This window comes from Nyctibius grandis, chromosome 11 (assembly GCF_013368605.1).
Source record: "Nyctibius grandis isolate bNycGra1 chromosome 11, bNycGra1.pri, whole genome shotgun sequence".
Classification (NCBI taxonomy): Eukaryota; Metazoa; Chordata; class Aves; order Nyctibiiformes; family Nyctibiidae; genus Nyctibius; species Nyctibius grandis.
The window spans coordinates 13,273,045-13,298,305 of NC_090668.1; the positions used below are offsets into that span (position 1 = coordinate 13,273,045).

Genomic DNA, 25,261 nt, shown 5'->3' on the forward strand with positions numbered 1-25,261 from the left:
CAGCAAAAGCATGATAGAAAATAAAATAACATTTCTGAAGCTGTGAAAAGTAAATGTACAAAGATTAAGAGATAAACTCAAACTCGGATTCTCAGGGATCTTTGTTACTCAGGAGCACTTCTATCAGCAGTGAATAAAACTCATCACATGTATAAGGTATTCTTATGCCACAGAGAGCTACTTCTGACAAGCAATGTCTGTAAAATCACTTCCCTCTATTATTCTGCTCTATAACACAAAATATGATTAAAATTGAGGTTCTTACTGAATGCCTTTTACTGATCATTAAGGAGTAGCATACAGCAAGGAAAAAAATCCAAATTCAAGAATGACTAATAGTCATTTCCTGGAGAAAAAATTATGTCTGAATTAAGAATGCTGATGATGTTACCAAAGAAAGAAAGGACAACATGGCTTTTGAGGGAGCAACAAAAGAATGACAGAATCAAGACAGATAAATACATAATATAAGATATTTTATTATGACATTAATGGTGTAATTTATGCTCAGTCAGTAATTTGCCATAAACTCACACCTCTGTCTCTTTAAATAGCTTAGTTTTCTACTCAATACGTACTTCCCCCCACAATCTGTTCATTACGATTTCAAGCTCAAGTTCAGCTTAGCGGAAGTGTCTAGATCTGATTTTTTTCTCTATGTATCGTACAAATCACAATATTTGCATAAAAGTTACATGTGGTCAAGAAGTGCCCATTTTGTTATTTAAAAAAAAGTATTACTAAAACTTATTCCAATTATCATCTGCAAAATATTAAGGACATGAAATATTTTGGTTTTTAAATGAGTTTCACCATCTCTTCTGACAATACTAGGGCAGTACTTTAGCTCCTATCAAGAAGTTTATTTATTCTGTATGCTGGTTCGGTAACTTGTCTGCAACTTTTTAAATTACTGAAGTATTGCAATGTCAGAGAGTTCTTACACATACGTACTTATTCACCTGAATACTTTTAAGAGATTAAAGAAGCTAACCAGACTTCAGGGAAGAACTGTAATTTTGAAAATGCAACTTATAAAGGAAACTATCTCTTTTCATTTTTGTGATGAATCAATGTCCAGATGAGCTCACATAAGACAATAATATTTCCTGCTGCTTCTTTGCCCAGCATTCAATCAGTGCACAGTAAAGATCATAGAAAAAATTTGAGACTCTAAGGACTTCTTATGCCTTTACTGGTTTCAGTTCCTACCATAGAAAAGATTATTGTTTGCTTCATAGATGCTACTTGTTACAGTGTATTTTAAACTTGGTTATACTGGGACTTTATACTAATTCCACTGAAGCATCTTGTTTGGTCTTTGGTTGCTGTAACTGGGACAAAATGCCAATGTAAATGAAGTCAAAGTTTTACCTACCTTATGTATTTGAGGCAGCTCTATCTCATACTCAAGAAAAGCAGGGGAATTTTACCTCAAACACACAGTTAATCAAGGCTAAGTCCTTCACTGAATCATTCCAGAATGTTTTTTCTTTATTACTATCACCAAATGTAAGCATATTCTTCTTTATTATTATCATGAGTAATTTTAAGGAAGAGTGTCTAGAAATCTCAGTATACGAACTGCTGGGAAGTGAGATGTGATTTCCTTACTCATACCTTGTCAGATGAAGTACGAAATGCTTGATCAGGGAAAGGAAAAGCAGTCATGCAATCTGCCAGCACATTGAGCTGAAAAATTCTTTTTGCTGTTTGAAAAAATTAAATTCCAGCTGAACTAGACAAGAGCTCTTACATGGACTGAAAAAATGGGAAGAAAACCAAACATGAATACCATATAGGGGTATATTGGTGATCACCTGTAGAAGCATTACCAAACAGAAAGAAACAAACTTCAAACTTGTTACTCCTAGTCTAACAATCTTGAAATACGAATAACACATTAAAATCTTTGCTGAAACAAGAGAGGTCGCATGTATCAGAGAGACATTGACTGGGGGAAGTTTGAAGCCAGGCTAATAAGACTAGTTATTGGCTAATATCTCAATTTCAAAAAAACAGAAATAAATTAGTATCTGAATGCACACTCACACTTGAGTAATACTGATAGAATACATACTCTGTAGAGAAATAAGACAACTGTGGAAAAACTGCTAGACACGGTCTGGTGTCTAGAGTATTTCTAGTTAGCTATGTTCTAAAAATCTCTTTATACTGTTTGCACTTGGCATCCACAAGTTTAACAGTCATTCTAGTTAGTATGCTTCAAAACCCACTTTCAATTGCTTTTTGATTACCAGCATATATTTTAACAGATCAGCTTATAAATGACAGAGGAAGAAACCACAAAGCAAGATGTTTTCCAGTTGCTTGCATCATAAAGGGTACCTTCTCTAAGAATCTAGTGAAATGATAATAAATCCTCTTTCTGCATGAGAAATTAACATGCTCCTTATGACAATAGTCAACTAGAATGCAAGGAATTATCTGAAGCAGCTGCTTTACTGCAGGACACTGAAGCTTGTATTGTTTAGGTAGTCAGTGTTCTGTATTTGACATGAATGAATTATTGAACTATCTTTCTAGAAGAAAAACTACACTCTTGTCTCCTACTTCTCTACTACCTTATGTGGACGCTGGAGCATCATTAATTGCTGTCCTTTTATACCTGACTTGATTAAGCTTAGTTACAGGCAAAACAGTTCTTAACAAAGAAAAAGAAAAAAAAAACAACCAACAAGCCCAAACATCTAATCCCCCACTAAAACCTCAAATCGACGTTTTAATTTTTTTGAAGGAAAGAATATTTCTTTCCACAACTACGGCACTGCTTTCATTTTTCAGAATTGTTCTCCAGTTATAGTCCACTAAGACTATATGAATTCCCACTTTATGACAGACTTGTGAACTTTTATCAAACTGTCAATTCATCTTGGTCCCAACAGCTGTCTCTTTGCATAATTTGGGATAAGCAGTGACTCTTCCTTTCTTTTGAAGATTAAAGGGAAACAGGAAGAAAGCAGCTTTGGCAAAGGTTTGGCTAAACAGGTAACGGTGACCTTGCAGTAGTTTGAGATGTCAGGATTATCTGAGGGGTGAGGTTCAAAGAGAGAAAAACAACAACAAAGACAATATTTTTAAACTTGTGAGGAGCTAATAGTATGAAAGCTGGAATGAGGCGCTTGGAGCAGATATGAGCTTGTGTATCTATGTTTTGGGTTTGGTGGGAAGACAGAGGGAAAGTGCATAAGCAAGGTAATATGCTAAAGAAGGGCTACATCAGAAATCCTGATCACTGCCATTTAGGCTGAAGACTGGTAGTTCGTGATATAGACACATATAGAAGGACAAAGGTAATAGCCACTGGACTCCTGCATATATTAAGGGCGAGGGGGAAGCAACTGGGAGGTCTGTAGGCAAATTATTTCCACGTTACTCCTGGTAGTAGAGCAAGTTATAGCATTTATATTATTTTTTAAACATTTTTAAATGCTGTAGATTAGTTTTTTTCCCAATGTAAGTATTTAGTTAGAAGCACCATATAAAGGAAAGAAATTACAGAACTAATTAAAACAAAAAATCATTTCAAGGCCACAGACAAAACTGAAAGGTAACAGCACAAAAGGGGATTCATGCATAATGAGGTGAACAATAGCCAGTAGAGACATGGAAAGGCTGACCCACCAAACTCTCATATCTCACAGACAGGTAAACAACAAGTGTACAACTGCCTGGGAAGATCCATTTCAGTTTTAAGTGGAGAGCAGGAGAATCCACTGGGAGATCCAGTGGGATAATACAGTTTCTCTAATATATATGTGCACTGAAAACACACATTTCAATTTTATTCTTGGACAACTGCATATTTTTCTTGCATCTTTACTGAAACAGCCCTGACTTTGGGAATATGAACTAGAAATTGTCCTATGCACAAATTCTCTGTACAAGAACAAATTCGATCCTTCTAATAACATTTAAGAGGACCGTAAATATGCAAAGACTGTTGGCTATCAGCTGGAAGTAAAGATTAATATACTGATTTGGATTGTCTGATCAAATTTTATTGAAAAACAGGAGAATAGCTACATTACCAGAACTAGCAAACTGGGCAACACTGTATTGACAGTGAAATATTAGTCTTTGTTTATAGTCAGGAACACTAAACACTACAGCCATAGACAAACTGTTCATGTTATGTAGGTTATACATTAAACTCTCTACTCCCCTCCCCACCTCCAATAATAACAATGCAACAACATCCTGACATAGAAGATGAAGTTGAAGGCACACAAGTTATCATTCCAGGCAAGAAAAAAACCTCTGAAGTTGACTGTTTTTGCATGCTTCTGAAGATATTCTGCATAACGATAATCTATTTGAATTTGTCAGAGAATTCAAGAAAAATAAATTTATTTTACCATTGAGAACATGCCACTGAAGGAAAGGAGTAATCATCTGCATGTAGCACCATCTGCGTACCATTAGCAAATTTCAGAATGGATTAGGCCATGTGGTAAAATTATCAGTCTCTGACATCACTGCCATCAGGCGAGCAGTGAATTAATACAGAGCAAGTCTCTGGAAAAGTAAGACAGTACTACCCTAGATTCATATACATGATGAAAAACCCAGCTGACCTCCATGTACTTTTCAAAAATACTGAAAGGATGAATTCTAAAGTATCTATTTCAAGAATTTACAAAATCACAGAATCACAGAATGTTAGGGATTGGAAGGGACCTCGAAAGATCATCTAGTCCAATCCCCCTGCCGGAGCAGGATTCCCTAGATCATATCACACAGGAACGCGTCCAGGCGGGTTTTGAATGTCTCCAGAGAAGGAGACTCCACAACCTCTCTGCGCAGCCTGTTCCAGTGTTCGGTCACCCTCACCGTAAAGAAGTTTTTCCTCATATTTATGCGGAACCTCCTGTGTTCCAGCTTGCACCCATTGCCCCTTGTCGTGTCAAGGGATGTCACTGAGAAGAGCCTGGCTCCATCCTCATGACACTTGCCCTTTACATATTTATAAACATTAATGAGGTCACCCTCAGTCTCCTCTTCTCTAAGCTAAAGAGACCCAGCTCCCTCAGCCTCTCCTCATAAGGGAGATGTTCCACTCCCTTAATCATCTTCGTGGCTCTGCGCTGGACTCTCTCTAGCAGTTCCCTGTCCTTCTTGAACTGAGGGGCCCAGAACTGGACACAATACTCCAGATGCGGCCTCACCAGGGCAGAGTAGAGGGGGAGGAGAACCTCTCTCGACCTGCTAACCACACCCCTTCTAATACACCCCAGGATGCCATTGGCCTTCTTGGCCACAAGGGCACACTGCTGGCTCATGGTCATCCTGCTGTCCACTAGGACCCCCAGGTCCCTTTCCCCTACGCTGCTCTCCAACAGCTCTGTCCCCAACTTGTACTGGTACATGGGATTGTTCTTGCCCAGATGCAGGACTCTACACTTGCCCTTGTTATATTTCATTAAGTTTCTCTCCGCCCAACTCTCCAGCCTGTCTAGGTCCCTCTGAATGGCTGCGCAGCCTTCTGGTGTGTCAGCCACTCCTCCCAGTTTTGTGTCATCAGCGAACTTGCTGACAGTGCACTCTATTCCCTCATCCAAGTCATTAATGAATATATTGAATAGAACTGGTCCCAGTACCGACCCTTGAGGGACTCCGCTAGACACAGGCCTCCAACTGGACTCTGTCCCATTGACCACCACTCTCTGGCTTCTTTCCTTCAGCCAGTTCACAATCCACCTCACTACCCGATCATCCAGACCACACTTCCCCAGTTTAGCTGCGAGGATGCTGTGGGAGACCGTGTCAAACGCTTTACTGAAATAGAGATAGACCACATCCACAGCTTTACCATCATCTATCCACCGGGTTACATCCTCATAAAAGGCTATCAAGTTGGTTAAGCATGACTTCCCCTTGGTGAAGCCATGTTGACCGCCCCTAATGATCCCCCTATCCTTGATGTGCCTAGAGACAGCACCAAGGACAAGTTGTTCCATCACCTTTCCGGGGATAGAGGTGAGGCTGACCGGTCTATAGTTACCCGGGTCCTCCTTCTTGCCCTTTTTGAAGACTGGAGTGACATTCGCTTTCCTCCAGTCCTCAGGCACCTCTCCCATTGCCCACAACTTTGCAAAGATGATGGAGAGTGGCCTAGCAATGACTTCCGCCAGCTCCCTCAGTACCCGCGGGTGCATCCCATCAGGGCCCATGGATTTATGGACGTCCAGGTTGCTTAATTGGTCCCTGACCCAGCCCTCATCTACCAAGACAGATTCCTCCTCTATCCTGACTTCTTCTGGGGCCTCAGAGAATTTAAACTCATTTTGATGTTAAATATTGTTCTCTTACTAATTCTGAAAGCTATGCACTGACCTATATACCAAACTTCTCAAAAATAGTTGTTGAAAGGTATGAATGAACAGCTTTTTTTTTTTTTTTAACAGCTCTCCCCAATACACAGACCCCAAAGTTTTGTGCCAGTCTTACACACTAATGCTTCTGAGTATGATCATTCTCAGTTTCAGTAGACTTCAGCTTACTGTGCAGTTTTTAATATGTCAGATTCCTGCTTCTCAGTGGTGAGGTACATTACTATTTGTGGTGCCTCAAATCATAAATTACTCAAATCTGAGGCCATCAAAGCCTATGAGTAAAAATGATTGCATAGCACAAAAGAGAAAAGACGGGTATACCTTCTTTGCAGATATAACAAAGAGAATTTGAGGCAAATACCAGAAGCTGCCTGTGTGATGTCTTCTGTTTCTGATATGGATTAATTTTTTCAACAAAGCAGCCACCAAATATAAATTGTCATGCATCAAGTCAAGAGGTTATTGTCATAATTTGCTGGCACAGTTGCAATGTTCTGATGAAAGCCTTCCACAATTCCATTAGAAGAATAATGTGAGCACCAGCACAGAGAGTTTTAGTGAGTGTTTTTACAGCTAATACATTGCTGAAAAAGTATTCAGATCAGTAATCCAATCAAAAGAAACAGTTGCTTCAGATGTGCTAGCTTCATTTTAACAAACAATAAAATTCAAAGAGAAATACTGAAGTTTTGCATTTGGAAGTCAGGAAAGAAAATTCACAGCACTTATATTATTCTATTTTTAAAATGCAGAGAGATACAGTACTTAGAAAATCCCATTCAAAGAAGGAGTAGCTGTTTTGGCATAGTAAGAAATAGTGCTGATTAATAATACAAGGCAAAAGTTTTTATAATTTTAGTAATACTTTCAACCTTTTTGACCTTATGAGAAAACTGCAACTGATCAAAGTGAAAGCAATGTGTCGTTTGCAAGCCAATAGAAGTATACTGTAATTTTTTTCTAATGCTAAAGAGCAAGTTAATAAAAACCCCCACATCAATTATCTCTTACAATATTTAAAATTATTCACATTGCATTCAGCAACTAATCCTGCACAATGTCATATACGGCCTCACACTTTTACAGCAGCTCTGAAGTTTCTATGAGCTGGAAAAGGAAGAAATACAACACTTGGAGGTATGACAAACTATATGGAAACTACCTAAGCCACCATAAAGCTGGAGAGTGCTCTCAAATTTGCTTAAGGTTTAGCAACAAGTACAAATGTTACCTTAACTATACCTTCCACAGCAGCATGAGAATTATATTAAGCAAATTAATACCATCAGTATCTTTTATGGGAAAAAAACCCAAAACAAAAGGAATCTAAATGGAAAAACTTCAGTGTCTAGTTTCTGGTTTATAGCCTTTAAGGTGTACAAATGAGAAAATGGAATATAAATTAGATAATTTGACCTCATCACCTTGTCTCTGTAACAAAGCATAACTATAGCAAATGGTGTTTATACTAGTGCACCACCAAGAGGATAATAATATCCCTTTTCAACAGTTAACTAATATAACTGATAAATTTTACCAATGGCTTTTACATTTTTTCCTTTCCAAACTGAATAATAAAAAGCTATTAAAAATGGGAAGGAGAGATTTTCCTCAAAGGAAGGAATCCCTAGAACTGGATGTAAGATAACTCCATTTGGAGACAACCAAACAAAATGTACAGGTTTCTGCCACATTCACTCTCAGCAACTGGAAGATCTTTTTGCCTTGACCTTCTAGATTTAAAATATTAGACTGATATTATTACATTACTACATATTTACTAAAATGAAGACATAAAATCAAACTACAGCTTCAAAGGGCATTTATTTTGAATGCAAAGAGGTAAAAAATTTTGTCATCCAGTTGACCTGTGCAACTGACTTGTTGTATTAATTTCTTAAAAATTAAGGACTTAAAATTAAAAGGAGAAGACACACACAATGAAAATAACTATCTTCCTTTTAAAATAATTCAATTTCTTATAAGAACAAAACCTAGAAAAAATACTATAACATTATGAAACTAATTTGCGGACATAAATAATGAAACTCACAGTCATATTGGTACTTACCCACTAAATGCCTGGACTGCATAAAGCTTGGAAGTATCCAAGGAACTTCCACTTACTATCCGAGCCTTTAATAAAGACCAAAAAAAGTAGTTACTCAGTTGCTTTTAGTAAGTCTTGGACAGAATTTAACTGCATCAAACATATAACACCTAATATGAAAATGTTTAGCAGGGTCAGCTCCAGGCCAAAGCTAGAGTAACTATTGATTTGGAATACATTTTGGTAGCATTCAACATTTAGTGAAAGACACTGGAAGAACCCATGGGAAGATAAGATATTGCTTCCCAAATATTGTTGTCCTTTAAGTCCTACAGTGTATGTAGTGTAGATGATAATTAGAGGCAAAAATCCCAGATATCATGTTTGACAGTAGCAGACCCCTGTGCTGGCAGTTATGGTAAGCACAACAGTGAGGGTTATCCTGTTTATAAATGCAACACACTCAAAGGAGAACAAAAGAGTGGAAAGCTGGGAAAAACATGCAAATTTCAAAACTAAGATGAAGGAATCAAACAAGTCAAATAAGTCACAAACACCAACAAAATACATGATCCCTATAGTAAATACGTGATTTTACACCTTTTCATCCACAGAACCGCTATCTGAAAGAGAATTGGGAAGAAGAGGAATATAGGTTAGACAAAACAGGCTCTGAGAAAACATCTTATGATATAAAAAACTGTCACTGTTTTAATCTGCTAATGCAGAACAGAATCCAAGTAACACCTGTGTTTAGCTGTATCATTGCGGCAAGATCACTGTCAGTACAGTTTAAGCAAGCAAAAAGATGTTTTCAGTAGATAAGAACCCCTGCCACTTATGCAGGACTGTTTGGCTTCCATATAATTTATATACTGTATCCCATTTCCACATGATTTTTAGGTTTTCTGGTTTTTGTTTTTTGTTTTTTTTTTTAATATTAATATATATTAAATATAGATGCAGCATTCAAAAAAATAATGCTCTATTTTCAAGGAAAATGAGTGTTTCTACTAATCATAAATCATAAAATCATAGAATGGTTTGGGTTGGAAGGGATCTTAAAGATCATCTAGTTCCAAACCCCCTGCCACAGGCAAGGACACCTTTCCACTAGACCAGGTTGCTCAAAGCCTCATCCAGTCTGGCCTTAAACACTGCCAGGGAAGGGGCACCCACAGCTTCTCTGGGCAAGCTGGGCCAGTGTCTCACCACCCTCACAGGAAATAATTTCTTCCTGATATCTAATCTAAATCTACCCTCTTTCAGTTTAAAACCATTCCCCCTCGTCCTGTCACTACATGCCCTTGTAAAAAGCCCTTCTCCTGCTTTCCTGTAGGCCCCCTTCAGGTACTGGAAGGCTGCTATGAGGTCTCCCTGGAGCCTTCTGTTCTCCAGGCTGAAGAGCTCCAACTCTCTCAGCCTGTCTTCATAGGAGAGGTGCTCCAGCCCTCTGATCATCTTCGTGGCCCTCCTCTGGACTTGTTCCAACAGCTCTATGTCCTTATTATGTTGTGGGCCCCAAAGCTGAACGCAGTACTCCAGGTGGGGTCTCACGAGAGCGGAGTAAAGGGGCAGAATCACCTCTCTCGACCTGCTGGCCACACTTCTTTTGATGCAGCCCAGTATATGATTTGCCTTCTGGGCTTCAAGCACACACTGCCGGCTCATGTTGAGCTTCTCGTCAACCATCACCCCAAGTCCTTCTCCTCAGGGCTGCTCTCAATCCATTTTCTGCCCAGCCTGAGATATCCTTTAATATCCTACTAAGGATATTAAAAAACAAAACAAAACTCCTGAACTGTTACTATTCTATTCTATCACAGCTATTCATATAATGACAGAAATTACCCCCCAAATGCCAACAGAAGAACTACAATTGTGAAACTATAAGATATGATATATATATATCTCATTATAAATTGCTAAATGCAAAAATGTGATGTATCCACGTTTATTATCAGACAGAAAATATTTGCTGACAGGAAAAGCTACCCTTATTTCATTGTCTTGTCAGTTTTAAAATACAAGTACATTTAAAATTGTTTCTATATACCATTCCATCAATAAGGGTGTCTTTTTTTGACACTTTATAGTACAGTGCGTATATGAAACTGCATTGTTTTAATTGTCACCTTACTGATCTTTCCATTTTTCCTCCCTGAAAGGAGTACACATTCTACAGGCCCTTTAAATACTTCAGGTATTTTTAAGATGTTTGGAGATATCCCACATGACATATATTACAAAATGATCATTTACACCTTAAACACGTGCCATGTTTTCATTTCTAAACCAATTTATCTACAAGAAAATATCACATTCAAACACATATATGAAAAATACATTGGCAAATGTAAAGGTGCCTACAGTATAGTACCAACAATCCAGGGAACCAAAAGGCTCTGTTGTGCCACTGATTTTAGAGGCTACTTATGTGATCAAAGCGCATGCACAAGAACAGGTAGAACAGAAACTGGAGATAAGTTGTTCAAAGCATGTTTTACCAGTCAGATTATATCTGATTTTGTATTATTCAAAAAGGTTAAAGAGGTTTGAGCTACTAGGTATTAGCAATGTCACAACACCAAACTTGAATCCACAGAAAATCCAACTATGCAACAGTCTCTCCCTCCTTTGTGAGACCACAAAATTTGCCATTTTCTTATGCTTGACTACAGATCGTAGCTTTTCTTTCACAGCTACTGCGAACAATTCTTTTTGAAAGAGTATGCCTACAAGAATGAACTACAGTTTATTGTCTCGAGGAAAACTTGTTTTGAGTTATACAGAATATTAAAACTATTACTAATAGTAAATTCCACAATTTAGTAAAAATAGGGTAAGGACGTCTCTGTGCACCAAGAATATCTGCTTACTCTGAACTGATTCTTTTCATAGTTCTTGCCCTGAATATAAATGAACATGGTATCTATTTTTATGTCTTAGAAAAATCCATTAAGGTATTTCTTTCTGCTGGAACATGAACTATTCTGATGTTTTCTCACTTCAAAACTCCCCCACCCCTTCAGAAATACTAGAATTTTAATTTTGCTTCAGAAATTCATTCTTGACTAAATTAAGCTATAGTGTTTTAGTTGTCAAATTACCTTAATTTGAGTAGATTTATAGAAATGAATTTAGTCACTACATTTTTTTTTTTTAATTTGTATTTGTCTGACAACATCAGATACAATCGGCTACTCTTTCTCCACATGCATATAAAGAAGATTTGAATGTCCATATGATTCTAACTTTTCCACTCCAAAATTATTACAGCATTTTCATAAGCAGGGTAAGAACAGATCCAGGAGTAACTAGGAGTAACTAGATGAATGTAAGCTGGTCTGGCCATGGAAACAAAATGGGATATGCTTTTATGGGGGCTAAAGGAAATATGAGGAACGGTTAAAATCAAAGTGCTGGAGCAGCATCTGGACAGGTCAATGAGAAGAAAGGCAAGAGAGAATACCAGCAGGACTAGACTGAGACTGAATTAATTCTCAAACTCGTGAAAAAGGCAGAGTCCAAAAGGTGAAGAGAAATTTGGGGTCTGAGGGAAATTTAAGGCAGGACATCACTTGTAAGGTAAGAAGCTTCACTATAATCTGTTCATGCAACCTACGTCATCTTTCTAGAATACCTAATCATAACAATATTTGTAATACTGCCATTTAAAGATGCATAATAAATCTCAGTATTATTTATGTAAAATGCAATTTTAAAATAGCTTGCAGGTACTTTGCTACCAGCTGCCTGAAGAATCACATGAATTATATGTTTAATTCAGTTGTTTAGAAAGTTATATTAAAACATACAAAATTGTTGAGACTTGTCTTCCACATTAAATGGAATTTTGTGTTTCAGAGCATGGGAGATGGACATATGAAATTTTTTTACCTCTCTTAGATTTCAGCCAGCTTCATCTAATTTCACTACACTTCCTCTACTGGAAGCTAATTTTGCCTAAATTTAGGAGGAGAGCAACAATCAAAAATTAGGAAGGTAAAAAGGGTATTACGTTTGGTTTAACTTGTTTTTCTTTTCAGTTGCTACCTAAAAAAAAAAAAGCATCAGTCTAATGACCTCTTTTCTCAATAGAAATTGCATAAAGCAGACAACTGATGCAAATTTCCCAAAATGAGATTTTGAGTTTTGAGAGCATCTCTTTTTTTTTTTTTTTTGTAAGAAATGACTGCATCTTCAGAGACAAAATTAGTTTTAAAATATCATTGTTTATTGCTTCATCTGAACTCACCATGAGTGAAATAATCTGAACTGTGGATGTGTTCTCTGTGTGTATGAGAATGCCAAATCAGGAAGTGTACAGACACCAAGCAATTCACTTTGGTAGTCATTAGGCTACCAGAATAGACAGCAACATTCCTTGATGTAGATAAGAAATGAACTGTGATTATGTAAGAGACCTGAATGTATTTTCAAATCAGGGACTCAAGGCTCGACATCTCAGATTATACTGCTGAATGACAACGATTTACTTAAAAGAGCTTATCTTAGTATAACTCATTTCTGTCATCCACACATTCTATGGCAAAGAACTAACCTAAAAAAGTTATGAACATACTAAGAACAGTATGAATGCTGGTTCATTTAGTTAACCCTATGGGATATTTCCTATTTTATTTCAACTAGTTTGTTTCTCCTGAGATTTTTATTTTATGTGAAAATTCACTACATTATGAAATAACACTACGAAGTATAGCCTTCATGTTATGCCTCTATACCATATGCCATTTTAGATAACTGGAAGGTGTTTTACTAGGATTATAGGAAAAATCCATGGAGTGATATTGCTCCAAAATTGTTATTTCAGCTCAGTGCATTCCATATATATACACCTGTGTAGTGGAATGATGAAGAGTAGGATGGTCATCTAGCTACTTACTGGTGAAAATTATATTTACAAATATCAAATATTGAAGGCAAAAGGAAAATCCCACCCTCCTGCCCCTTCTTTTTTTTGGCAGTCTGATAGTTTCAAACTCAATTATACTTAATTAGGTACTGGTAAGAGAAAAAAAACTGTTTTAACTTAGTTAACGATACTGTAGTGGTACAAGGTTTCTGTTCATTTAAATTTATATAATTATAAGAATTAATATAAAGAAGAAGAAAAGGTAGCATATCATTAATTACAGCAAGGAAAGCATGATGATGAGCTATCATATCACATTTCTCCAAATAAGCTCATTTTCTATGCAGAATTCTTAAAGAGTCAATGATAGAAGACAAAAACTTTAGGAAGGAGAGGACAATCTTACAGAATATTTAGCAAATCATATTTTAAAATGCTCCTGCTTAGTTAGAAAGTTCTCTCCAGCTCTGTACCATTCTTTACCACTTATATCTAATCCTCCTTCTTTACTACCACCCCCTAAGCCTCCACAAACAGGTATAAACCTTTAGGTAAACAAGAAATTAAAAATATTCACTAGTTAAAATTAGTCTTTAAGGTTCTGTGAATAAGAAGTTCCATATATTAAAAGGCTGTGTAACATTCAACATACCCACTAAAATCCTGGCTTCTGTTGAAAATGGTTCACAAGTACTCACTGAGGTAAGCTGGTTCCCAGATTGGGGGCGAGTGGGAGGGTGGAGTGAGCGAGGCTTATTTGCATTTTTTCAGCTCCCTCAAATAAGCCCACAAGTTATTTTCTGTCCACATATCAGTTTAAAGGTTTTGAGAAGGCTAAGTAAAATTTCCAGCAGGTGTTTATTAGCACTGCATAATTACTATTCAAACTCAGTCTGAAAACTAATAGATCTTACAAAGTTTCAACTGTTTTCAAACTAACACATGGTCTGATTTATCCATTTTTAATAGCAATGTTGCCACCTGTAACTTACCACACAACACAGGTATTCATCATAGTAGATAACTAGTTTCTACATCCAAACTTTCTAGAAAAAAAAACCTCTAAAGGATGCTGAAAAGGCAGATTCTTCCAGGATGAAAGATGAACTAGTAAGGAAGATATAGAAATGAAGACAGACCTTTGCTTTTGTAGCTTATGAAACCATCAGAAATACAACTGGACAATAGTCTCATTGTGTCAGCAGAGATGTTTATATCAAAGAGGTTCAGAAATATTTTTCCCCCACCCGGTCATAAGCATCCTTCAAGACTTCTGTCAGTATTTCACTTTTGCATTTTCTGAGCAGCAGGCCATCATCCTAATGTACTTCTTTCTTTAATGATTGCAAAAATTTGGTTCACCACCCCCCTGCCATAGCACAAGAACTGTAATAAGGTCATAAAACTCTAAACTGTTAGGAAACCCCAGGATTAAAATGATATTACGTATGCTACCTTGATTTTCCACTCTTATAAGTGTACATAATGTACATAAGTGTACATAACACCATATTGGAAAAAGATTTAAAGTTCATTATTCTCTCAAAGTACCATTTTAATCTCTAATTCTGCAAAATGGTTGCAAGACTACCAAACTGACTGATAATTACATAATTCCTGGAAGGAAACCCTTTAGACATAATGCTTGCTGGAATTAGATAACAATACAGCTGTTCCATGGAAATAACAGGTGTAAAGTACTCATAGTCAGAAGTAGTTTGTAGTCTGAGACAGACAATTCTAATTAGTATGTATTGCTAAGGAAAGGCCAAATAAAGGAGTGAAAACCAGGGTCAACAAAAGCAGCACATTAAAGTAGTAGATTGTCTGTCCAAAACAATAACGCAAATTAAGCCATACTAAAATAATAAATGCTGTAGTCAAAAGCTAATATTATCACTACAGAACAGAATATTACAGTATGTAAGCCTAGGGGATGTTGTGTTGCTGAAGTATATCCTAGGAAGACATACTGTATAATGCTTGAAAGCTAATATCAAAGCTAGTACATCATAAGAGATGAGTGATGCTTGTCTGACAAAGAGAAGGTCAAACTTGAATAAAGCTTGGTCAACAGGAGAAATAGAAGAATTGCTGCTAGCACTTTATTAGCAGTGATGTAGAAAATTACTAGCAGATACATTGAGAGCCAAAACAGGAGGTCAGCTTGGTGAAGATAAAAACTTCATTTGTGTCTTTATTAATAAACTGGTCTGAAAATCTGAAACAAGAGGACATGCTTTAAAAACATCTCTGCTGTTTAGAAATTGAGTCCCATCAGACTTCTAATTGCTCTTGTTTTCTATTGTCTTTCAACAGCTGTTAGATACTTCTACCATCTTCTGAAACTTACCTCTAAAAGAATAAATTATTGACTATCAAGACAACTCTGATTTCAGAATGTGGTATGATACCAGTAGTTCTTAATTTTTGGTGGTCTCAAAAAAATACAGTTCTCTTGAAGACCAGGCTTTCTTGACAGTCTCTGGCTTGCCAGAGTGATGATAGGGAGTAAAATGACAGACTGAACACATAGTAGCAGCAAACAACTGATGCAGATCATCCTTCCATGAAGTCCTAACTTTAGAGTAGGTGGTGAATGCAACTACTTGCTCTTTCTTCAGAGACAAAAGATGGGTGTGTCATCTTTATCATTAACTAATCAGATTTCCTCACATAATTTTTCTAAAGCAACCTTTCCACAGTTCCATTAATCTCAAGCTGAACAGACTGCCATTTACTGTCTTAAATCTCTGATATTCCTTTTCTCCATCAAAGGACAGAAGAGAAGTGTGAAGGGAAGGGTATAAAGACTTATGTCTGACTCTAGAGTGAAACCAGGGCAAGAAAAAAAATGTAGACTCTTGTGTGCAGGAAACAAAAGCAATTCAAGAGAGACTCAGTCAAATTGTTATATATTGGTTTCATCTACAACATCATTGACTGAATTCATGGAGTTGTTAACATTCTTTAGAGCATTATTTTACTTCCTGTAGTAATACTGGAAGATTTCCAGAGTGTGCATATATATATATATATATATATGAAAAAGGATTAGCTAAGCAGACTGAGTGCAGGAATATATTGTATTTATCAATTCCTACCCACATTGTTTGAAAACGTATTTCGTTTTCCCCCCACTTCAGCTTCTTACCCCACCAAAAAAAAAAGAAGAATTTAAAGATATCCATCATTTTGTTTACCTGACCAAAAGGCAGGCACCATATGAAGTTAGGAAAGAAAGAAAAGACAGCTGGAAAAACTGATTATTAAATTCTGTAGTTCATTGTCATCCCCAATACAGTACCAAAATAGATTCCTTAACTTGCAATAAATCTTGTTTCCTCAGTGCCACACATCTATTCAAGTGTGTATCAAGGGCATCTATTTCTTCCCCAGCCTATTTACACAATACATCTGTTCCATTGTAACCATCTTCTCATGTGAATACGGAAGAGAATTTACACTGATGAAAAGTCTCTGTAATTTACCCGTTTACATTATTTACATGTGAAGAGAAGACCAGCTGATGAATCAACTTCTGTTGAAAAGTATTATGTCCCCAAATCCAGCTCTTTATATCTCATACTTTAGGTGAATATATACATATATTTTTAAAAACATTGCCAGATCAATTATATCAGCCACACAGCATACACTATCAGCCCTTCATTAATGTAAGTCTTTTGTCCCTCTAGGTTAAAAAAAAAAAAAATCTATTGGGGATATGGTAGAATATGAACAAAACCTGGTATCACTGAATACTGTGGCTTCAATACTTTGAAACAGAAGAGAAAAATTTTGGGGCTTCATATTGTTGTTACTTTTCTTAACTAAAAGTGTTTCCTGTCTGGGCAATTCTTTCACAATGATGCAAAGACTAATTACGGTTATACCATTCATTAACTTATTTTTTTCCCATTAGACTATGCCTGAGATTAGAAAGATGAGAAATGTCATTAGGGCTTAGTGAAGGAAAAGCATCTCAAAGAGATCACTTGAAAAAAAAACAAAAACGTTCCATTATTTTGTACAAGGTGATTGCTAAACTCAAAGGACAGTTTAGCCACACTCTGCTTAAAGCCTTCCAGTGGGGGTTTCTGGTGAGGTGTTTACAGTGAAGGACACCTAAAACCATGTAAAGTATGTCAAAATTGTATCAAAGCTGCATTAGTTCAAGACAGCTTGTTTAGATTTAATTACACCTAAGCCTTCAATAATGCCACAACACCACTATTCACTAAAGGATACGTATAAACTTAAGTTTGTATTTAACTTTTTACCAACAAAATACTTGAAGAAATGAGGTGGTAATGACAACCGAGGGGTCTTATAGATTCAAGAATTCCTGCAAGATGACTGTTTTGTTTTAAACAATGGCAGACTGATTAAAAAGGGGAAAAGACAACCATTATCAACAACCTCTTTTATACAAGACTGACTGGCATTAGCTGTTACTACTGGTCAATGAAGGAATTAGCAGCTCAGTTTGGCATAATACATGCAAATATACGTGTTCTATTTTTATTAATTGCTGTAGCGTTTTACACACTAAACTAGAATTCTGTCCTCTGACTAGATACCCTTCCATTACCCAATCTGCACAAGCAGCCTGAGAAGGAATTTTATTTTTAAGGAAAAAAACCTGCAAACCCAAACACAATTCACATCTTAATCAGTCAACATAGTTACCTCAAGCAATTAAGAAATAAGAAAGGATATACATCTACTTTTCATCTCTAGTAACTGTGCACCTATACAAGTGTATTAAAAACAAACATGATGGAGGTAAGACATTAAAGGAAACAAAAAGCCTCAGTACCACAAGACAAGGTTAGATTAACTTCTAAGTTAATCTATATCTCTGTATTTTCACTTTGGGGAAATACAACTGACTCAGGCACTTCCAGCAACTAGTTATAAAAGGCTAGAAAAACTGTCAAAATAAGAAAATACAGACTTGTTTTCAAAAAAGCATAGTTTGAATAGACAGAGTTTGAAATATGCATTAGTAATATACTTTATAAGCTTTTCTTAAGGTGGAACTAAATGACCATAGTGCAAGGGGAATGCAGCAATACATTACTGTTCCTTTGGCTTCAAAATGACATCACATTTCCTCCTTCAGGCGTATACAAAATAAGACTGTGCTGATACTGATCTCTAAGTTCTGTTCTTCAGTCAGGCACATGAAACATAATATGAATCCTTCCTATAAAGCATAGAAAAACCCACTTTCATCTGTATGTTAGAGAGGCAACTCCCGTCCCTGGCCCCTGTAATCTGACTTTCCACTCTATGTACATATAGAGTAAGATTAGTTCATCCATCTTGACATCATAAACATTCTACAGGTTATTCTGTGGCAGAAAATTCAGACCAAAGGCTTTTTAAAATCTGACCATTATCAAATGATCAGTAAGATCTTCATTAACTACATCAAGAAGCTATTGCTTGTAAACTACCATTCATAGAAAGAGTCTATCTTATCATTAAAAGCAACTCAGAAGAGTGCATGCAACTCTGGAAGCTTATCCAGAGTGATAGGTTTCATCAGGAGAGAGAATGATGCCTTATTATCTAAGGCACCTGTAAAAGATAACACGATAGGGATGGAATGAAAGAAGCCACTAGGGAAAAAGAAAGATAGAAAATAACAAGTGAGAGCTGGAACAATAAATGAGTAAGAGTTAGTCTTGATTGCAGCGTACAAAGAAACAAACCACTGGCTAGCATTTCTCTGATATTTTTCTAAAAAGCCATCAATCCTTCCATTAATGTACATGCATCATCACAATGCCTCTATATCCTTAGAGAACTTTAAATCCAAGGATTACTCATGTATCCATATACCCTATTACTTTCAATCCAGTATGTCTCCAAAAACACATTGTAATAAATAATACATAAGCAATCAGCCCATAGCGTATTCTTTCTCTCCAGCTAGAGACAGAGAATAGGACTATCCGATGGGGCTCTTGTGCACTAATAAATTATTTATGTACCAAAGTTTCAATGACCTTACCTTATGTGTTACTAGAGTTAAAGTAATAGCATTCAAAACCTTTCTTTTGTACTAAAATGGAGAAGTAACGCTACTGTATTATCTGGCTATATCTCTGGTTGGCCAGATTGCTGTCTACCTGCTCCTGCCTACATGAGAGATGAAACAATTCATTAAATAATAGGTTATACTTTGGTTACATAATGAAGATTAATTCAAGGAACTTGATCTGCATCTAGTACTTTTCCACACACAAATAAGAAATCAGAAGTTGACTGTGAATCAGTTACAGGGGTAAAAGTATAAAAAAAAAAAAAAAAAAAAGTAACGTAAACCCTAGATCAGCTGTTAGTCACTTTTATTACAGCTCCTACAAATAGTAGAAGGACGATATAATACCTCAAACTACTATTTGCTTAAATGATAAATTAGCGGGTCTCCGGACATGCATGAATCCACACATAAAGAAGAGGGGGCAGGTTGTGAAAACTGAGAGGCTACAAACTGTATGTTTTGCGTGTTTTGTAGAATCCCTTTAAGAACTGATTTACAAAACACTGTTTCCTATACTAAAGCAAAATTGCTGTGCAATTCAAGTAATAAACAGAAGTTAAACATGTTTTGTCTTGGAGGACAAACTGGCATTAAGAAGACATCCTTCTTCAAAGGCTTCATACAAAGTATTCAAAAAATATATTTCCTTATCACAGAACAGTTCAGGCTGGAAGGGACCTCTGGAGGCCATCCTGTCTTAACAACACTGCTCAAGCAGGGTCACCTAGAGCAGATTGCCCAGGACCATGTCCAGATGGCTTTTGAATATCTCCAAGGATGGAGATTTCATCTGTGGATTCCATTACCTGTGAACAAACTATCTATAATAACCAGAATTTTTGTCACCAAATTCAATGGAAGCAGCATCAGGTACCATACAGAAATTAATGCCCAACTCCAGTAAGAACAATGTTTTACTTAAAAGACAATACTAAAATACTATTACCTCCAGCAAGGATCTTCTCTTCCAAATCATTCATTTGTTTCTTGTATGCTTTTAAAGCAGCTTCTTTAAATGATGGTCGTATTCTTTTTTTCTTTGGAGTTTCAGTAGGCATCTCTGGGACATTCTGATTTTCATCTTCCCTTACTTCCGTGTCTACAGCCATGTCACTTTCAACTTCCAATATCTCTTCACTGTCAAACTGTGTGTCATATTGCTCCTCTGGTAGTATTGCATATGGAGTTTCATACGAAGGCTCCCCCAGTTCATATTCTTGGACCTGCTCGCTAGTTTCACTGCTATTAGTTCTATTTTCTAGCTTAGCAAGGACTTGTTCCATTACTTCTACATAGTCTGTCTCATTCTCACCAGGTGGTTCAATTAAGTCTTCCTCATACTCTGCTTTGTAGCAATAAGGCTCAGCATAAACATCAGAATCAAGTGTTGTACTTGACTCATTTGCAGTAGACTGAGATAAAGTTCTAAACCTTCCCATGAAAGATGATCCACTGTCTTCATACCCACTTAAACTTTGTGTACTTTTATTCCAGACTACTTCTAAAGCTGACTTAGCGCGTTGAAGTGTAGATCCAAATTTAGGAAAGCTGAAAGTCTTATCAGAAAGATCTATGCTTAATCGGCTATGCCACGATTTAGGGGCTGTTTCCTCCGAGTCGTCACTTGGTAGTTCACTCTGACTTCGGTACATCATAGGCAATCTATTTTGATTGTGATAAGGGGAGATAGAATTTGTTCCCTGATAATCATCATATTGACCAGTCCACTGACTTTGCGATTCGCTCTCAAGGCCTGGACATGAGGGAGAAGTACCATCAAGGGTAAAATCGTAGCTTTCAGTATCGTACTGGAGGTCAGAACTTTGGCACTTTCCAAAATCTGTCTGTTGATCTGAAGGGCTGCTCATATCATACACAAAAACTTCTTGTGTGGATGAGTCTAGGCCCAAATCTGCCCCTTGTTCCAACTGATTCCAGTCTTTCCACAGGGAAAGATCATCATGTAAAGAAAGCTGAGAATCAGTATAGTGGCTTCTGTCTCCAGATGCACATATTATTCCATTGCTTACTCCGCTGTCAACAGTTTCTGTGTTTGCTACTTCATTTTGCTCTGGATACTGTTGCATATCTTGGACAAAAGTCTGTTCCTGGGAACTGCCATACCAGTTTGCAGAATCATCTTGCCTTCGCTGCCAAAGTTCTCGATCAGAGGAAGACAATAGTGAACTGCCATTTGTTCTGCTAAAATACTGATTTTCTGAAAAATCCTCAGAGTAAGACTGGCACAATTTTGAGAAATCTGACTCTGAACGGCTAAGTTTTGGTGTTGCAAAGTCATTCTGCAAATGCCATAGAGGAGTCATGTCGGAATAATAGGCCTTTGATTGTTTTTCCATGTTGTCCAATTCTGGTGACTGACTGACATAATTTCTTCTGTTTGAAAAGGTGCTATTGTCAGCAGTTCTATTAAGGTCTTTAGTATTTGGGGACTTGATACTCCCCTTTGTAGTGCTTGTTTTTATTTGTAGTGCTGATTTAGATATCTTTGTATAGTTGTTCTTATTTATATCTGATTCCAATTCTTTATCACTGTCAGGTGACTCCCAGTCATGCATTTTAGTTTTTGTCTCCACAGCTAAAAGTTTCATATCCATACTCTCATATGTCTGAGAAGAAGGTAGTCCTCTTTCTTTTTTGTCTTTTATGTCATGGGAAAATATATCTGTAGAAATTCCAATGCCAGTTCCCTTAAGTTTATAAGACTTTTTTAAAATCAAATCTCTGTGTTGTGAAGACTCAAAGTAAACAAGAATGGGTCTTGGCTTTGCATTTGGACAGTCTCTTTGTTGCCCCAGTCTTCGGGCAAACTCAATTTTAATAGTGCTTTGTGCCTCTGAGAACCCCATTTTATCTATTAATATTTTGTAAACTACGCATTCAGTTTTTTCAAGCGTCTCTTCAGGCACATTTAGAAACCTAAGACTTGCTTTGTTTCCTGGATGGCCTATCTGCTTAATGTAGTCGTGTATGTCCCGAGTTTCTCTTCTGGACTGTACAAATCCAGTTCGCAATTGTTCAATTTCATTTTGTACAACTTCTACACTACTAGAAATCTCATCAATTGATTGTTTCAGAGCATTAACATGCCCTCTTAATTCAGAGAGTTCTGTTTCAATTTGACTTATTCCCTGAAGCTCTTTAAAGATCATTTCCATGACATCATGGGTTTGACTAATACAACCCGTCGAACTAAAGCCAGGCTCAAGAGTATTTGATTTCTGGTGACGGCCAGTTCTGTCTAGAGATTTACTTCTTAAGCCCCATGTTTTCTTCCATGTACTTAGTTCTGAGTCTGATGAGACGCATTCTTGGCTCTTCTTCCATTTCCTTAGTTTTCGTAAAGCTCCCAGCTTCAGTGTGTGTAAAGTGCGTTCTCCATCAGAACTTCCATCAGATGGGGCAAGGCTGCTTAAGCTTTTTCTGTTACGTCTCACAGGCATTGTGTGTGATAAGTATTCGTTTTTCTTGCTATTACTTTTTACTTCACTTAATGATTCAGAATATGAACTATCATTTGAAGACAGATCTTCAACTATGTCTTCATTATTATTATTTGTTACAAAAACATGCTTTTGCAGTCCATTGGCAATAGCAACTCTGTAACTGAATGTTGGAGAAAGTGAAAACTCTCTATAACTTTCCTCTTCTTCAGTTGATAAGTTGCGAGCAGATGGACACTTGGCAATCTTTTTAACAGTGCTTTTTAAAGTATTTGAAAATTTTGGATTCTTTGTTTGTCCAATCTGAGTTAAGTCTTGTTCCTTTTTACTCTGACAGCTCTCTTTCCTTTTTGTATTATTTCCCGATTTCTTTGTAAACATTCCTTTGCAAATCTTATATATGTAAGATGAGATCAGGCTCTTTAAGAGGGCAGAAACCATGGAGTGTAATTTATATTAAGCTGTTTCCACAAAACGCAATTTTTAATCCAGGCAAGTGTTTGTATCTCCAACAGGATCATCAGCAAATATTTCATCAACAGAGACTATAGACATATAAACTACTGGTGCTCTGGTATCATTTGACAACAACAACAAAAAAAAACAACAAAGAAAAAATCACACATCCGCTTGTTCGAAACCAAATCCTCAAGGGGTTTTGTATGTCTTGCAAAATCTCACTCTGTTGAGCATGGCTTCTTGAAGTGTCTAAAAAGGAGGGAATGACATTACAATGGCTGCCAAACAAACTTATCATGCAATAATACTGATGTTGTTTTAACTGGATTACAATGGAAACACAGAGGAGTTAAGTATTTATTTATACTTTCCCCATAATTGTCTGAATAGAATTTTTCATGAACAATTGAAGCTGAAAGCAGTTCTAGGAAAATACTTTTAACATAAATGAATAAGCTATATTTGTTTACAGGCTTCTTTGTCCAGTTTAATTCTCTGCCTTTAACTGAGATATTTTGATTAATACAGTCTGCTTTCTTTCAGAGTAATGACATTTCAATTTAGACCCATATGATATACAGCAGTCATCAAAAAACCAACAGGGGAACAAGTTGTTACTAGCTAGTAAAATAGAAGTAGAAAAGTCTCTCAGTTCATCTTTTGGAGCAAGGTAGGATTCCATGTAACAAATCCGTATTGTATCCATGAAGTACTGTTCTACCTTGAGACTGAATTATGCACATGACTATGGTTTGAGAAACAGATGTTTTCTTTTTATATCACACTTTAATACATGTTATGGTAAACCAGGACTTAAAGTGGGCATACCTTCTTCATTACTCTTCCTTAAGAAGAAAAAAAACACTACAGAAAATAACAGAAAATCATAATCAGAACTGACGAAACAGTCTCATCCAGGTTATTAAGTTTTACATTGTTTTAGTCACAGAAAAAAATAAAACCGCCTACACAAAATGAGAGGAAGAGAGAGAAACAAATATGATTTACAAGTCTTAGGACAAAACCAGGTGCCATTACAACAGGAAAGCAATTTGATCTCAAATATGCAAGAGTAAGGAAAGATTTCATGAGGTATCTGGAAGGTTCTATTCCATAAAACAAAACCCTGTATTCCATAGAAATGTAGTCAATACATTTTAAACATATAAATGTACTTTTTTGTACAGCATATCATTCACCTCCCAGTCTTACGGCTGCAGAATAAAAACAAGACAAATAGCTCAGAAAAATCCAACAAAGTAGTAGTTCTTAAAATGGCCGTTTCAGTTTCTAAACCAGCTAAAAAATTCTTTGGCAGAATAAGAAGTTTATTTAGATATGGGGTATATGAAGGGTTAAAATTTGCTCTGTGATGTCTGAAGAGGAGTAAAGCATATGAACTCTGCTCCTTGTCTGCAAACAGCATGGCACTGTATGAAACATTATGGTCTGCTCACACACCTCAAGATCTGGTCTTTTCATTACAGAGTGTGTTTTCACTGACCTTGCTATTATATTCATGTTATGGTCAATAATAAACACTAACTACGGATTCATACTGCAGCAGCAAAATACATTATGTTGAATAGAGCACAAGCAAAGCTGGTAAAAGCCTGGTTGGCTTCTAGAATCCTGGAACAGAGGGTGTAAACAGACTTATTTCTTTTCCAGTTATAACAAAATTGGGATGCAGCTCAAGAGCAAGCAGAACAAGAATAGACAACGTTCTTCATCCTTTCCAAAGTTGCTGCCTGTTATTTAATAAAAGGTGAAATATTTGTGGAATATGAATCACATTTTTAACATATATGCATCAGCATAGCTCTCGTGACTTCTTTTTCTTCCAGGTTTATGCCTGAAGTCAGAGTATTAAGAGTGAATTAAGAGCAAGCAATGTTTGGAAGCAGAAGAATGTACAGTGAGACTGCATGCAATTTTCAACGCATGCAAATGGCATCTCTCGGAATATTACAAAGCTTTCACTACAGCCAAGGTTGCCTT

The 25,261-nt window shown here is 36.6% G+C and overlaps 1 protein-coding gene across 1 annotated transcript in view; it reads right to left on the minus strand.

The window, feature by feature from the left end:
• The window catches only part of UNC13C (unc-13 homolog C), a 161,653-nt gene extending 138,408 nt beyond the window's left edge, over positions 1 to 23,245 (minus strand). The window contains exons 1-3 of the mRNA XM_068410057.1: positions 20,287 to 23,245; positions 9,007 to 9,029; positions 8,428 to 8,492 (exon numbers count right to left, since the gene is read on the minus strand). Of these exons, the coding sequence (XP_068266158.1) occupies positions 8,428 to 8,492; positions 9,007 to 9,029; positions 20,287 to 23,242 (3,044 nt within the window). The 5' untranslated portion in view covers positions 23,243 to 23,245. The remainder of the gene's footprint in view (positions 1 to 8,427; positions 8,493 to 9,006; positions 9,030 to 20,286) is intronic.
• Positions 23,246 to 25,261: the final 2,016 nt, after the last annotated feature.